This window comes from Carassius gibelio, chromosome A11 (assembly GCF_023724105.1).
Source record: "Carassius gibelio isolate Cgi1373 ecotype wild population from Czech Republic chromosome A11, carGib1.2-hapl.c, whole genome shotgun sequence".
In the NCBI taxonomy this organism is placed as follows: domain Eukaryota; kingdom Metazoa; phylum Chordata; class Actinopteri; order Cypriniformes; family Cyprinidae; genus Carassius; species Carassius gibelio.
In genome coordinates, this window is record NC_068381.1 from 3,059,250 (window position 1) to 3,076,640 (window position 17,391).

Sequence of the window (17,391 nt, forward strand, 5' to 3'; positions counted from 1 at the left end):
TTTTCTTCGGAATTCTGAGTTCATATCTTGCAATTATGTTTATCCATCAATTGTATATATTGCATAATTATGTTTATATCTCGCAAATATGAGTTTTTATCTCACAGTTCTGAGGATCTTACCATTCTGAGTATTTATCTCACAATTTTGAGTTTTTATCTTGCAATTGTTTATATCTCAGTTATGTTTATATTTTGAAATTCTGGGTTTATATCACAGTTATGTTTATATCTCAACATTCTGAGTTCATATCTCACAAATATGAGTTTATATTTCACAATTATATCTCGCAAATATGATTTTATATCTCACAATTCATAGTATATATTACAATTCAAATTTTTTATATCTAGCAATTATGAGTTTATATTGCAATTATGCTCATCTCGCATTTTTTGGTTCATATCTCAAAATTTGTTTATATCGGCAATTCTGAGTTTATATGACAATCATGTTTATATCTCGCAATTATACGTTTATATTTCACAATTCTGAGTATCTTACAGTTCTGAGTATTTATCTCACAATTTTTTTTTTATCTTGCAATTATGTTTATATCTCACAATTCTCAGTTTATATCTCACAATTAAATTTTTATGAAGTTTATATTGCAATTATGCTTATATCTCGCATTTTTGAGTTTATATCTCAAAATTAGTTTATATTGGGCAATTCTGAGTTTATATGACAATCACGTTTATATTTCACAATTATGAGTTTATATTTCAATTACAATTCTGAGTATCTTACAATTCTGAGTATTTATCTCGCAATCCTGAGTTTTTATCTTGCAATTATGTTTATATCTAACAATTATGTGTTTATATTTCGTAATTCAGATTTTATATTGCAATTATGTTTATATCTCACACTTCTTTGTTTTTATCTTGCATTTATATTTTGTGAGAAAAAAAGTCTGATTTAAGAGATATAAACTCCGAAATGTGAGATAAAAGTCACAATACCTTTTTAATTTTTCATTCTGTGGTGGAAACGAACTTCTATAGGATGGTAAACAACAAGCACAATGAATTACAATACATCCAGGAATGTGTTTTAAGAAAGTATTTAGATTTCATGTTGACTTTGACATTTTAAACTGTGAATAAACCATTATGATAATGTAATATAGTTTTCATTTGCAGATCAAGAAATAAATTTAAAAAGGAATGCATTTCCCCATTGATTATGAAATTGGTGCCTAAAACCTAAAATTCAAATTAATAAAGCATACTGTGTAATGGTTTCAATACAGTGCGTAACCAGAAAATAGATGTTTCATTTTTAGCAATTTTCCCCTGAGGAGTTGCACAAAAAAAAAAAGGTATTTTTGTGTAAGATTGTATGTTAAATCTGATTTTTGTAATATCTTATTTAATTTTTTATTCGTCTTTTGTGTATGTTTTTGGCTATGGTGAAGAGTGGCTTCTTTGTCGACTGAAGCAAAACAACAATGGAAGCAACATGATGTTTGTTATAGTGAACATGCAGCATGCCAGTGGCTAGAGACATTTCTGAACCAGAGTAATAAGATGGTTTGCTTTGTACCATGTACTGTATATCGGTAATAATCATAATGTGCTAAATAAGGGATTTTTTTTCATGTACACATGTATTTGAGAACATATTAGCTTAACTTTGTTCAGTGGACATTTATGCAGATCAAATGGAGAGATGGGGTATGATCATAGACTGTGGGTATGATGTATTAATGTTTGATGATCATTATAGTCCTCTCAGTTGAGTTCAATAAAACCAGCAGCACAGTTGTTGCAAAATTATTTTGTTCACCGTTTCCAATTTATTTATATTAAGTAGACTATTTATCAAATATTATAATAAAGAGATGTTATTTCGACAAACTGTAAGCTCCAAATGATTAATGCATTTGTGAACAGTGCCACCTAGTAGCATTATATAGTACTCAATGAAATTATTTTAAATTTTTTCTATATTTATTTAAAAATCCAAAAGGAATTTATGTAGTTTCTTGTATAAAGACCCAGTTTTTACCTTGTGTATGCATATTATTATTAAAAATGTTTAGTTTGTAATAAGTCACTTTAATTGTTTTATACTCATTTAAGAGCACTGTTAGATAGTTTATGTATTTAAATCTAATTTGTATAAGACCCAATTTCACATCGCACTGGTGTGTGTGACCTCAAGTGGACGTGAAACGATCACAAACAGTTCGTGTTTCATCAAAACCATTCAACAATTACAACTATTTAATGATCATAATTCAGGATTGTATTTGGATTTATCACATAGCTTCATTCTGACTTGTAGAAATTAATATTTATGATGAGTTATTTGTGTGATATATATCAAATGCGTCTATTGACACCTACTTGGAAATATTAAAAGCTGTATGTACAATATGTTAATTTTTTTTTTTTATTCTTTGCATTTATATTAATTCGGCATTTTGTGGCATTGCTTTAACCTTGCTTTTCAAACTAGATGGTTTTCCCTTGAAAGAATACTTCATCCAAGATTCAGATGTGTTTGTTTCTTCATCAGATTTGGAGAAATGTAGCATTGCATCACTTGCTCATCAATGGATGCTCTGCAGTGAATGGGTGCCGTCAGAATAAGAGTCCAAACAGCTGGGAAAAAAAACATCACAATTATCCACAAGTAATCCACAGCACTCCAGTCCATCAGTTAATGTCTTGAGGAGAGAAAAGCTGCGTGTTTGTAAGAAACAAATCCATCATTAAGATGTTGTTAATTTCAAACAATTGCTTTTGGTCAAAATAGGAGACGATAATAATGCTTCCTCCAGCGAAAAAGTGCATCTCCTGTTGTCTCTCAAATTAAAATCCAGCCATATATTTGTTTAGAGCTGTTTTAGCTTGCATGCATTCCTAGATCTGTGCAGATTTCTCTCCAAATTCAGATCAAACCACTTTTTCACTGATGGAAGTGGATTATGGACTACTGTTTTAGCTGAAAGCAATGATTTGAAATTAACATCTTAGTTATGGATTAGTTTCTTACAAACACGCATCTTTTCTCTCCTCAAGACATTAACTGATGGACTGGAGTGCTGTGGATTACTTGTGGATTATTGTGATGTTATTATCAGCTGTTTGGACTCTCATTCTGACGGCACCCATTCACTGCAGAGCATCCATTGGTGAGTAAGTGATGCAGTGCTACATTTCTCCAAATGTGATGAAGAAACAAACTCATCCTGGATAAAAAAAAAAGAGAGTCCATTTTTAGTTTTGGTTGAAATATTGCTTCAATTAAAAACATGAATACATATCTGTGTTCATGACACTTTATAGCATTTAATAATAAGTTAATTTCTTTCTTAAGTCTTTGTTGATACACAACCATACAAGTGATGCATATCAGACTTTTATTTGCATCATATACTTTATTAATGATGTTTTAATACATTTTTAAAAAGGGGTAACAGCTAGACGATTCCTAGCACGGATCCATTTGAATATTTTCTAAAGCTAGGAATAAAAATAGTTGGTTGTCTAAAGCATTTGCACTGGTTTGTTCTCAATTGAAATGCTAAATAAAAAGCGTTCATTCACATAGTAAAGCACAGCATGCTTAAGGCAATTGTGTTTACGTATATAAAAAGGCTGCTTATTTACAACACAGACATCAGACTATTCCCTATAAAAACGCTTGCATTTTATAAAGCACTAAAACTAATGCTAACGTCAATGCATTGACAGTTTCTAAACGTGCTACTATTAGAATAATCTTTTATTTATTAAATGCATGCTTCTCTGAGAATATTTCCCTGCATGTATGGCATGCAAACGCCTGGTAATGAAAATGTCTGGAAGGAAAATAATGGAATAAATCAAGTTGAGGGAGCAAAAATAGAGCATTTTTATAAATACATACAGACAGTGCTTGATGTTTATGTTTACTGTAACAAGAGCCCAAAAGTACTGCGAGAGCTTCTTAACAAATCTAGTATTTTTAATGGCCACAAACATCAAGTGGAATGATTCTGGAAGAAATGTCAGTCAGGGTCAAAGGTGAAGCGAATTAAAAAAGGAACAAAATGTTCAAATGCACTGCCGTCTTTTGGTAGCAATCAACTGAAAATGATCCATGAACAGCTTCTGTGCCACATCAACTCCACTGATCGTGTCCTTTAGAAAAGCACACATCCTGCTTGAACAGGAAGTGCTGTTTACTGTTTGGAGAGCTGCTCGGAAAGCCAGTCTAATCCCTCGTATAAACCCGTCCCTTGAGTCGCACAGGTCGCCTGGACATACCACTGATGAGGAGCACAATATCAACATATTACTACTAAACAGATACAATATGCACTAAAATGAATTTTTCTAAAAAAAATTTTTATGTTTTTGACAGAGGTCTCTTCTGCTCACCGAGGCTGCATTTATTTGATCAATAAAACAGTAAATACGTTAATATTGTGAATTATTATTACTATTTGAAAAACGGTATTCTACTGTAATATATTAATAAAACGTAATTAATTGCTGTGAATCAAAGCTGAATTTTTAGCATCTTTACTTCAGTCTTCAGTGTCACATGATCCTTCAGAATACTTTTTTCAAATATGCTGCTTAAGAAACATTTCTTCTTATTATTATAAAAGTTGAAATGCTACCATTCACGAGAAAATAAATGAATACTTTTATTCAGGAAGGATGCACTACATTGATCAAAAGTAGCAGTGAAGACATTAATGAAGTTACATTTCAAATGAATGCTGTTATTTTGAACTTTATATTAATCAAATATTTATCACAGTTTCCAAAAAAAAAAAAAGTTTTCAGCATTGATAATAATAAGAACCATAACTAATAAATGAGCATCATCAAAACTGATAATTGAGCAGCAAATCATCATATTAGAATGATTTCTGAAGATCATGTGACACTGAAGACTGGAGGAATGATGCTGAAAATACAGCTGCAGATCACAGGAATAAATTACATTTTAAAATATATTACACTATAAATCAGCTACTTAGAATTATAATAATATTTCGCAATATTTAAATTTTTACTGTATTTTTGGTCAAATAAATGCAGCCTTGGTAAGCAAAATGTTTAAAAAAATTTTTTTTTAATTATTTTTCCAGAAATATGATTAATTACAGGTCCAAAATAAATAAATTTCAATAGCCAATGTTAATATGTCTATTAAATGGAGCTTCCAAATATGCATCGTAATATTGCACATAAAGTGTATAATAGCATCACTCACGGTTCTGCTCCTGAGTGCTTGCAGGCCGAGTTTGTCCGTCATCTCGCTGATGGCCATTGCGTTCGGTAAATCTTGTTTATTTGCAAAAACCAGCAGAACGGCATCTCTCAGCTCATCCTCCTGAAGCTGTTGAAGACAGAATATGTGCAGATATTTATGGTGTTCTGAAACAGACTGACGGTGCACAGTAAAAGCAGCGTTTGGTTCGGTGCAGGTACAGGGTTTAAAACCAGAGCGGTGTTTAATCTCACCATCTTCTGAAGCTCTTCTGCTGCTTCCTGTGCTCGCTCTCGATCGTTACTGTCCACCACGAAGATCAGACCCTGAAGAAACAACACATTTAGAGCAAAAACCTGCTTACAGACAGAAAATATTATTAAGCTCCAGTTCTTCACTTAAAGACTCATTTCCAGGAGGTTTTCAGGAGGTAAATAGAAATAAAACTACTTTTACTACACCTTCTGATGCTCTTTTCTTCCTCAGTATTTTTGTCTTGTTTTCCAGCGCAAACGTCTACTTCAACCAAAACCATGCACGTCTTGTTTTTCGGATAAACTGTTTCAAGTTAATTGATTATAGCAAGAACAAATATCTGCTAATTTCTCATAAAACTAGACTTCATATCTTTATTACGCATCTCAAGTAGATATTTGTATTGGAAAACAACACAATAATACAGATTCAAATTTATTTCTGCTGTGTTTGCAACATTCAAAGCCTCGATTTAAGACCTTTTAAAGGGACAGTTCACCCAAAATTAAGAATTCTGTCATTTACTCACCCTCAAGTAGTTCCTAACCCACTGACATCCATAGTATGGGTAAAAAATACTATGGAAGTCAATAGGAACCAGCAACTCTTTGGTAACCCACATTTATCAAAATATATTCTATGTTCAAAAGAATAAAGACATTCATACAGGTTTTGAACAACTTGTGGGTGAGTAAATGATGACAGGATTTTTGGGTGAACTATCCCTTTAAGGCCTTACTTTGAAGACGGGCAAATTAAGACATAATTGTACATTATAGCATGCAAACTATAACATCTACTGCACAGAATTATAATGTTTTAGGCATTTTTAAATGAATATAAGTTAGGTTTCACTGTCATCACACAACTTGTGAGTTTCTAGGACCTCAAGATCGTCTGTAAACACGTCTTTAGAAACCTTTTAGAAATTATCCATTCTTAAACATTAGGGAAATTAAGAACAAGCACAAGTTAGATATTCTAGCATTAGCTTACTGAACAATCTATAAGCATGCAGTAAAAAGAAAAGAGAACTACATGAACAGTTCTGTTCTCTAAATCAAACTCTAGTCCTCAACTTAATCCTAATAGTAACACCAACATCCTCATACAAAGAGCATCCACAGCATCCAGCCAAACTAGAACTACATCCCCGTAGTTGTTTTTCTAGCAGCTCAGGGCTGGACGGTCAAACTCAATCAGTTCGGCTGTGGCACAGTGAGCATTTCATCCTGCTGGAATGCTGCGACTCCATAGTTTTTTGACTACCTTAGTCCTGTCGCGATGTGATGCATCTGTTTACCTGGGTATTCTGGAAGTAGTGTCTCCAAAGAGGCCTGATCTTATCCTGACCACCCACATCCCACACGGTGAAGCAAATGTTCTTGTATTCCACCGTCTCGACGTTAAAACCTAACGAAACGCACAGGATCAGGTGTGAAGACATGCAGTTGTTCACATCAATGTAACAATCAATCACAAAACCTGTCAAGTGCATGTACGGGTCATGAAAATATGGGAAAATCTTTATGAATGCTTCATTTTTATTCATGCAAAATACAAATTTGAAGGTAAATATTTGATTTGAAACTCAAGAATGACCTATAAATGTATTTATGGGAATATCTGTCCATTAAAAACATAATGTAACCTAAAATTCATCCATAGAATATCTGAATATTGTCAGTTTAAGCATAAATTCTCTCTTTGTTGCGATGTATATGATCTGTTATCTATGTGTGCTTTTTTTTTTTTTTTTTTTTTTGGAGATAATATCCCGCCCCCAGAATTCTGACATTTTTCCTCGCAATTCTCTCCTCTAAATTCTATTCACATCTCACAATTCTGTTTTCTGTCAAAGAATAAAAAAAACAAAAAGATGATAATTTTGGGTTTTTGTCTCACGGTTCTGACTTTATATCTTTCAAATCACTTAATAAAAGACAATTTTGAGATTAAAAAGTCAATTAATTATTAGTATTTTTTTTTCATAGAGCTCTTTTATGACTTGCCTATCGTTGGAATAGTTGTGACTATTTCTCCCAGTTTGAGTTTGTAGAGGATTGTGGTTTTCCCTGCAGCATCCAGACCAACTGAAGAAGAAGAACAGAAGAACATAAAGACCTTCATACTTCTTGGGAAACAATAAAGAAACTCAATACAATAAGCGACTGATTTACTGATTAAGTTTAAAATTCATTTCAACGTCCATACATCACAAGAGCATTCAGAGCATACAGAAAGAGCTTTAAAAACATAATTCAATGGAAAAAGTCAACAAAATAGAGTTTTTTTCAAAGCTAACTGACAAAAACAAACAACTTCCAACTCACCCATGAGAATTCTCATCTGTTTTTTCCCAAACAAGCGAGAGAAGACGCTTGAAATGGTCAAACCCATGTTAAAAACTGCCCAGAAACAGAGTAAAAGTCCAACTAATTGGAGGAGTTTGCGCCAGACTACAATCACTCTTTCTTTCCTCTGATCTCTTTCCTTCGTGATTCTCTCTGTCCGGGTGAAAGTGTGTTTTGAGCAGCAGTTTGATCGCGACTGTGATTCTCTCCACGTCAGAGTCCAACGCGGTCGAAATGACGTCAGCGGTGCCACGTCATTCTCGAAAACTACAGAAACATCACGTTTCTTCATTATGTACCCACATGTGTGAGCTTTTAGTTGAGAATGCTAATACATACTGAAACGTAAACATATATGAGCGCAATATATATATATATATATATATATATATATATATATATATATATATATATATATATATATATATATATATATATATATATATTTGTATATATGTATATATATATATATATATATGTATATATGTATATATATATATATATATATATATATATATATATATATATATATATATATATTAGTACATTTCTCAAAAATGTCATCCATTCTGAAAATTTGATAAGCCTTTAAAAAATGTATAAAAAATTAAACACATAAGTACAATATAAATATTGATTTTTATCCATCTATCTATCTATCTATCTATCTATCTATCTATCTATCTATCTATCTATCTGCGATACTCTGTTTCTTATGCATTTTTCTATTCTATTATATTTATTTATTAAATGACACAAAAGGACACTACTGAAAAAAAAAATTGCATCATTTATTGGAGATATTTGAAAGGCACAGATACATTTATTTCAGGCAAACATCAGCTTGTTTTTTCACATAGTCCAAATACAGCAAAACACATTCAAATAATTTAAACGTGACAAATACAAAAACAGCATGTCGTTTAAACTGGTAAAATGACAGTAGTAGATAAATAAAATAATAGTACAGCAGTAGTGCATAATTTATAAATTGTGTGAATTTAAAAATGCAAATGAAGGCATACATATATATTAAAACCAAAAATATTTAATATTTAAATGGTCTTGATAGTGGTAAATTAACAACACAGAATGTACTGAAGTAGAATTATAACTAAAAATATACTGTAATAATATCCCATAAATATCTCAATATAAAAAATGAAACTGGAGACATAAGAGACTATACATTCAAAGGTGATTGATTCAAGTAGTGTGAAGGCTGAAGTGTTTTATCGTTTGGACAGTTGATCCGAGAGCCAATCCAGTCCTTCATATAAACCTGACCCTTGAACCGCACATGTGGCCTGAACAAACCACTGAGAGACACAGAGACAGAGAAGCAGACGTTTATTTCACTCAGACACACACTGACATCACGCATCACGTGTCAAACAGAGTGTGTGTGTCTCACCTGTCGTCCTCTCAGTGTGTGTAAACCCAGTTTGTCTGTCAGCTCCGGGACCGGCATGGCTTTGGGTAAATCCTGTTTGTTAGCAAGAACTAACAGAACCGCGTCTCTCATCTCGTCCTCCGCCAGCATCGCCTTTAGTTCCTCTGCTGCTGTTTCAATCCGGTCACGATCACTGCTGTCCACCACAAAGATCAGACCCTGAATCACACAGACACACAGAATACGATGACACTTTCAAAGTGAAGGTCAGATATTATACGACTGCAAAAACATCCTGCATATACAGTCATGTTTGTATTGAACTCTTACTTCAGTGTACTGATAGTAATATTTCCAAAGACCTCTGATTTTGGTCTGACCGCCGACATCCCAAACAGTGAAGGAGATGTTTTCATATTCAACTGTTTCAACATTAAATCCTAGAGAGAATTTTTTTTTAAATATATATTTAATAAAGAAGACAATGAGTCCAATTAAGGCAAACATTCATAAATGTATTTAAATACGGCTGCTTTGATATTTCATACCAATAGTTGGAATAGTTGTGACAACTTCGCCAAGTTTGAGTTTGTAGAGGACTGTTGTTTTACCTGCTGCATCCAGACCAACTGAAGAAGAAATATTGATATTTATTAATATATATATATTAATATATCAATATATTTTGCCTTATCCTCCTGAAACCCGAGAGATTGCCTGTTGTGCATTTTATAATTTTTCTTGCTATTTGGGATATGTAGGACCTAATAAGTATAATACCTAAAATTTGTTTTTGTACAGGAAGTAGTTTTCCCAGAAAAAAGATGTCCTCATGTGAGGACAGTGGGTCTATCATGATGTGAAATGCTGCAAAGCAGTTTCATTCACTTTGCAAGCACAGATGCACATTGCATGTCATGCATCGCACACAGGATTTCCCAGTGCAGCCTTGTGCTCTGCATTCATGCATTTCATTTATAAAGTTATGTTATGTCCTCGGCAGAGGACATCGGGACTCAATTTCTAAAAAAAAAATGAAAAGACATGAATGAAAATGCATAGGCAAAAACATTAAATTTTTTTAAATCACCAATAAATTTTTAATGTTCAAGATTTTTTTTTTTTTTTTTACCAAACTTTGTATAAAGATGATTCTCAACTATGGTATAACAGAATAATTCAGTATAACATTTTTCTTTCTGCAAAATGTGTGTAAAATTACCATTAATGGGTTTTCTAATTATATACAATGTATCTATAAACTAAATCTAATTTGCATATAAATGTGTTTTTGGGGCAACATGTAATGAAAAAAGAAGTGTAATAATGTGAGTAATAATTGTCAAGATTTTCATAATAATATATAATATTTCATAGAATATTGAAATATAATTTCTTTCTCTATTCATTTGTTATGTCTCCAAAAATGCGTCATAAGCATGCGTTTAGTCCCGGTGTCCTCATCTGAGGACATGTATGAAATCAATGTCCTGTTTAGTAACAGAAAGTCATATTTTGATTTGAAACCCCATAACATATTTCTGAGATGTTGATTTATGACACAGAATTTAAAAATTAGACAGATTTAAATGATAACTACAATATATTATAGAAATATTATCATATTTCTATAAGAGTGTCACTAAATTAATTTCAGACATTTTGATGACCAAGGAGAGGGAGTGGTCATGTGAAACATCCAATCATTTGGTATCTCTGAAAAGCCCTGAATGTGCTCTGTACAGGACATCCAGATCTAAAACTGTGGCATGAACAGACTCAGAGAAATTCACAAAAATATAATGTCCTCATATGAGGCCACAGGGTCTCAAGAGGTTAAGGTCATTACATTTATTCAAGCACATGCATGATACAGTAAAAATAACTCAGTAGCCAAACTATAAGACTTGAAATTCGAAGTTTGGATAAAAATATTTACTCACCCATAAGCAACCTAACCTGCTTTTTAGGAAAGAGACGAGAGAAAATCTGAGAGAAATAGTTGCCCATGTTTGCAGTAAGACAGAGCCGCTGTTGCTGAAGTTAAACACCTAGAGGTCAAGGCTCAGACTGGGTAGTGTGTGTGGAGTGTGTGTGTGTGTTTATAAAGGCTTTTTACTTTCGGTTTGATTGACAGCTCAACACTCCAGACGCGCTCAGCTTCTCTCGAGGCAAATCCAACGCGTTCGATATGACGTCACCCGCTGTACCACGTGTCCAAACAAACTTTTTATTTACAGTTTCAAGTTAGACATCTTTTTGGTCAATTTAATTCAATTTAACTAAATAAATGTTTGGGAAATAAGAGCAGAGAGAACATAAACCGTAAAGATGTATTATTTAAAATAAACAAATAGTGAAACCAAGTGTTTTGGTGACGTGTCGCCTACGTGTCATTAAATTAAGTTAAACATTCCATCCTGTTTGAGTTATTGTTGATCAATGGACGACCATGTGATGTCGAGATATATATATGATATGTTAATGATGAAGCACTAACATACGTTATAAATAAGGTAATATATTATTCTATTATGGTTATTATATTTATTTTATTGGCATGTATAACAGTTATCTATATAAAGTATAAAACACTATGACAAGGTAATGTTTAATTTATTATATTACATATTTATTTATTTATTAAATTTTATATTATCATCTCACACATGGTAGGTATTTACTATAATTTCTAAATTCTAAATCAAAATGCATATCCGATAAGACTTAATATACTAATTAGCATCAAACAATATCATTAATATTCTCAAGGATTAAAGGTTAAATGGATGATTGCACAACGATCTGTTAGGTCAGTTTCAATCAGATCCGAGTAACACACATGACAATAAAATAATCCTAAAACATTAACTAAACAAAACAACCCAGCATAAAACACTCCAGTGGACATTACTCATAGTTGTCTTACAATAGGGCTACAATAGGTTACATGTCTTTTATAATATAATTGTTGTCATATACGGTTACTTACAGTTTTTACTAACATCTTTTACTTATTTTTTTTTTTTTGAAGATGGCATCAGGTTAAGATAAAAACCTATCAAAAATGTCATCCATGCTGATATTATTGCTATTATTATTATTATCGAAAGTGAAACATAAACACACAAATTTTTTGCATGAATTCATCATTTATTGGATCTGTTTTTTTCCTGATGTATCATAAAAACATAATATTAAGAACATGTTTACATTCTGATACATCTTACATCAATCAATCATAACTGTGCAAAACATTCTTTATTTCTCATGCATTTTTCTATTTAATATTACATTAAAATAAGACATAAGAATACTAATGTTTGTAAATAAATAAATTATTTATTGGAGATATTTGGTAGGAAACACACACACGCACACACACACATACATATATAATTCTCAGGCAGACATCAGTTTATTCTTTCAAAAGCCAGATAAAACCAAACACATAAACAGAAGTCATTCAAAGTTTGTTTCTTTCAGTGTGTTAAAACATGTTTTCAGAAGTAACCTCGTAGAACCGATAGAATGTGCCTTTTATAATTTAACATTAATAAATCAAAAATGCATTTCAGATAATAAACAGCTGGAGGCTGTTACATTCAATCACAGGATGTGTTAGTGTTGAAGTATCAGGCCACAAAAACCCCAAAGTAAAGTTCCAGCATCACGGTCGTCTGGACAGTTGATCCGAGAGCCAATCCAGTCCTTCATATAAACCTGACCCTTGAACCGCACATGTGGCCTGAACAAACCACTGAGAGACACAGAGACAGAGAAGCAGACGTTTATTTCACTCAGACACACACTGACATCACGCATCACGTGTCAAACAGAGTGTGTGTGTCTCACCTGTCGTCCTCTCAGTGTGTGTAAACCCAGTTTGTCTGTCAGCTTGGGGACCGGCATGGCTTTGGGTAAATCCTGCTTGTTAGCAAGAACTAACAGAACCGCGTCTCTCATCTCGTCCTCCGCCAGCATCGCCTTTAGTTCCTCTGCTACTGTTTCAATCCGGTCACGATCACTGCTGTCCACCACAAAGATCAGACCCTGAATCACAAAAAATGGCTCTTTAAGACAAGATTTGCAAATAAAACCACACTCATAGTGGTCATAACAGTAAATTTAAAACTCTGTTACCTGAGTGTTGTGATAGTAATGTCTCCAGAGACCTCGAATTAAACTCTGACCACCAATATCCCAAACAGTGAACGAGATGTTTTTATAATCAACCGTCTCCACATTAAAACCTACAGATGGCAGAATAATGAACAGTTTGGCATGGCATGATAATATTTATCAAAATTACGATGAATTGCAGCTCACTGTAAGTCTCTTACCAATAGTTGGAATAGTTGTGACAACTTCACCAAGTTTGAGTTTGTAGAGGACTGTTGTTTTCCCTGCTGCATCCAGACCAACTGAAGAAGAAATATTGACATTTATTCCACAATGAACATGTGCAAGATTCATAATTGGAATATAAACTTAAATTTTATTAAATTTCACATAGCAGTTATACCTAATTAATATGCACAGTTATATTTAAACAGGACAACTATATATATATATATAAACTATATATATATATAAATAATACAGAGATAATAACATTTAATAGCCTATACATGATTTGGCATAGTAAAATGCTAGTTTGTCAAAATGTAAATAAGAATAAAATTATAGACTGGGATTTTAAAAAATTTTGAGAGAGGAAAATAACATGTACTCACCCATAAGCAACCTCATGTCTTTCTTCTTCAAGAGACGCGAGAAAAGGTTGGAGAAGAAGATGCCCATGTTTTGATACAGCAAGATACAAAAGCTGTTAATGCTTACTGTTCAAGAGTCAGACTGGTTAGTGTTTGTTTAGTGTGCGTGTTTGTTTATATAGGCTTTTTACTTTCGGTTTGATTGACAGCTCAACACCCCAGACGTTCTGTTTCTCGCGCGGCAAATCCAACGCGTTCGATATGACGTCACCCGCTGTACCACGTGTCCAAACAAACTTTTTATTTACAGATTAAAGTCGGACATATCACCTAAATTAATCTATAAATATCTTGTTACCATCTAAAGTTTAACATTTCTTGGCTGAATAAAAAGAGGATCGCACGCGATGTGTTTCAGGCTTTGTAATGTATTTCTGAACTCACATTATACTGTTGCTGAAGGGGTTTAACTACAAAAACAGTTGTTGTTAAATTAAAATTATAGCTGTTTTTGCAACGCCATTTTTGTTATGTCATCTCAAACTCTTTCTGACAACAAAAATAATAAACCTGGTTTATTTGACTTCGGATTAGACCATAAACTTAGACGTAGACACGTGGTACAGTAGGTGACGTCATATCGAACGCGTTGGATTTGCCGCGAGAGAAACTGTGGAGCTGTCAATCAAACCGAAAGTAAAGAAGCCAATATAAACCTGCGCACAATCACAGCTTCATCACACATTACAACTCAAACCTCATCTTCTGGACTGATATTAATATAAAAATACAACAAAAATGGGCGTCTTCTTCTCTAACCTTCTCTCGCGTCTCTTTGAGAAAAAAGCGATGAGGTTACTTATGGGTGAGTATGTTTTACTTTACTGTTATTATTTGATTCTCATTCAGTTTTAATATCGCTATAGGTGCAAATAGATGCGTATTAATTAGGCCTATACAACTTTAGGCATATTATATATATATATATATATATATATATATATATATAAATATTTCAATTATGAATATTGAACATGTTCATTGTGTAATGTCAATATTTCTTGTTCAGTTGGTCTGGATGCAGCAGGAAAAACAACAGTCCTCTACAAACTCAAACTTGGTGAAGTTGTCACAACTATTCCGACTCTAGGTAAGAAAATTTAGGCCAAACTAATTTAGTAAATCTTAAAGGGACAGTCACCCAGAAATTAAAATTATTTCATATTTAACTCACCCTCAAGTTATTCCAAACCTGTATGAGTTTCTGTATTTTTAGATATTTTTAAAGAATGTTGGCAACCAAACAGTTGACAGTAACCACTGGCTCCCATAGTATGGAAAAATACAATGGAAGTCAATGGCTACCATACAGCAGCATATAGACAGCTTGAATCGTGTCCGATAACGACTGACTGATTCTCTCTAGGTTTTAATGTTGAAACAGTTGAATATAAAAACATCTCATTCACCGTTTGGGATGTCGGCGGTCAGGACGTTATCAGACGCCTCTGGAGACATTACTATCAGAACACTAAGGTATTATCTATCACAAAAACGTGTTTAGTAGCTATTATTTTCAATATTCAAATCTAATCATCTGCTTTTATGAAGTGCATTGAGTGTAAGTGTGTGTTTGTGTGATTCAGGGTCTGATCTTTGTGGTGGACAGCAGTGATCGTGACCGGATTGAAACAGCAGCAGAGGAACTAAAGGCGATGCTGGCGGAGGACGAGATGAGAGACGCGGTTCTGTTAGTTCTTGCTAACAAACAGGATTTACCCAAAGCCATGCCGGTCCCCGAGCTGACAGACAAACTGGGTTTACACACACTGAGAGGACGACAGGTGAGACACACACACTCTGTTTGACACGTGATGCGTGATGTCAGTGTGTGTCTGAGTGAAATAAACGTCTGCTTCTCTGTCTCTGTGTCTCTCAGTGGTTTGTTCAGGCCACATGTGCGGTTCAAGGGTCAGGTTTATATGAAGGACTGGATTGGCTCTCGGATCAACTGTCCAGACGACCGTGATGCTGGAACTTTACTTTGGGGTTTTTGTGGCCTGATACTTCAACACTAACACATCCAGTGATTGAATGTAACAGCCTCCAGCTGTTTATTATCTGAAATGCATTTTTGATTTATTAATTGTTAAATTATAAAAGGCACATTCTATCAGTTCTATGAGGTTACTTCTGAAAACATGTTTTAACACACTGAAAGAAACAAACTTTGAATGACTTCTGTTTATGTGTTTGGTTTTATCTGGCTTTTGAAAGAATAAGCTGATGTCTGCCTGAGAATTATATATGTATATATGTATGTGTGTGTGTGTGTGTGTGTGTGTGTGTGTGTGTGCGTGTGTGTGTTTCCTACCAAATATCTCCAATAAATAATTTATTTATTTACATACATTAGTATTCTTATGTCTTATTTTGATGCAATACTAAATAGAAAAATGCATGAGAAATAAAGAATGTTTTGCACAGTTATGATTGATTGATGTAAGATGTATCAGAATGTAAACATGTTCTTAATATTATGTTTTTATAATACATCAGGAAAAAAACAGATCCAATAAATGATGAATTCATGCAAAAAAATCTGTGTTTATGTTTCACTTTCAGTAACTAATATTTGCAGAATGGATGACATTTTTGATACTTACTATTGATTTGTAATAAGCTAATTTTTTTTTTATCTTACCAACCCGATGCAATCTTCATCGTTTGGGATGTCGGCAGTCAGACCAAAATCAGAGGTCTTTGGAAATATTACTATCAGTACACTGAAGTAAGAGTTCAATACAAACATGACTGTATGCAGGATGATTTTGCAGTCGTATAATATCTGACCTTCACTTTGATAATGTCATCTTATTCTGTGTGTTTGTGTGATTTCTGGCCTATTTTTGGTTCTAATGTACATACGCCTCTAAAACATATGCCTTTCAAATAAAGTTTGTATTTATATACAAATATATGTTTAATTATTTAACAGTTTTTAATATTCAAAATATAGAAAATTACCAGTTTTCAGTTTTTACAGTAAAAAATTATCATAGTACAATCTTTTCTAATCTATAAACAAACATTTATTACAGAAATAATCATCAAATAAGCCTAAAACAGCTTTCTGTGTGATTTCTATTCTGGAATACTAGAATTAAAAAAAAAAATAAAAAAAAAATTATATATATATATATATACACACACACACACATATATACACACATATATACACACATATATACACACATATATACACACATATATACACACATATATACACACATATATACACACATATATACACACATATATACACACATATATACACACATATATATATATATATATATATATATATATATATACACACACACACACACACACATATATATATATACACATATTAATTAAAAACTCCCATAGGTCCCATGAGTTTTAGTGATTT

General features: G+C 32.8%; 5 protein-coding genes across 5 annotated transcripts in view; 2 read left to right on the top strand and 3 right to left on the bottom strand.

Moving 5' to 3' along the window:
• The window catches only part of LOC128022020 (V-type proton ATPase subunit S1-like protein), a 14,917-nt gene extending 13,136 nt beyond the window's left edge, over positions 1-1,781 (top strand). Inside the window, exon 7 of the mRNA XM_052609218.1 lies at positions 1-1,781. This exon is cut by the window's left edge and continues 898 nt beyond it. The gene's annotated coding sequence lies outside the window, so the exon portion shown is untranslated.
• A 1,587-nt stretch (positions 1,782-3,368) lies between these two features.
• Positions 3,369-8,079, bottom strand: LOC128022021 (ADP-ribosylation factor 4-like). Its single transcript, XM_052609219.1, has 6 exons — positions 7,809-8,079; positions 7,488-7,568; positions 6,779-6,888; positions 5,475-5,546; positions 5,224-5,349; positions 3,369-4,264 (listed from the first exon to the last, which is right to left on the bottom strand). The coding sequence occupies exons 1-6, from the start codon at positions 7,873-7,875 to the stop codon at positions 4,178-4,180; spliced, it is 543 nt and encodes a 180-aa protein (XP_052465179.1). The 5' UTR covers positions 7,876-8,079; the 3' UTR covers positions 3,369-4,177.
• A 524-nt stretch (positions 8,080-8,603) lies between these two features.
• On the bottom strand, positions 8,604-11,431 carry LOC128022024 (ADP-ribosylation factor 4). The gene is made up of 5 exons (XM_052609221.1): positions 11,166-11,431; positions 9,771-9,851; positions 9,553-9,662; positions 9,244-9,441; positions 8,604-9,148 (listed from the first exon to the last, which is right to left on the bottom strand). Exons 1-5 carry the CDS (start codon positions 11,230-11,232, stop codon positions 9,062-9,064), a joined length of 543 nt encoding a protein of 180 aa, XP_052465181.1. The 5' UTR covers positions 11,233-11,431; the 3' UTR covers positions 8,604-9,061.
• A 923-nt stretch (positions 11,432-12,354) lies between these two features.
• On the bottom strand, positions 12,355-14,175 carry LOC128022023 (ADP-ribosylation factor 4). Its single transcript, XM_052609220.1, has 5 exons — positions 13,959-14,175; positions 13,566-13,646; positions 13,366-13,475; positions 13,078-13,275; positions 12,355-12,982 (listed from the first exon to the last, which is right to left on the bottom strand). Exons 1-5 carry the CDS (start codon positions 14,023-14,025, stop codon positions 12,893-12,895), a joined length of 546 nt encoding a protein of 181 aa, XP_052465180.1. The 5' UTR covers positions 14,026-14,175; the 3' UTR covers positions 12,355-12,892.
• Positions 14,176-14,666: 491 nt separating this feature from the next.
• Positions 14,667-16,347, top strand: LOC128022025 (ADP-ribosylation factor 4-like). Its single transcript, XM_052609222.1, has 5 exons — positions 14,667-14,802; positions 15,007-15,087; positions 15,364-15,473; positions 15,584-15,781; positions 15,877-16,347. The coding sequence occupies exons 1-5, from the start codon at positions 14,736-14,738 to the stop codon at positions 15,964-15,966; spliced, it is 546 nt and encodes a 181-aa protein (XP_052465182.1). The 5' UTR covers positions 14,667-14,735; the 3' UTR covers positions 15,967-16,347.
• Positions 16,348-17,391: the final 1,044 nt, after the last annotated feature.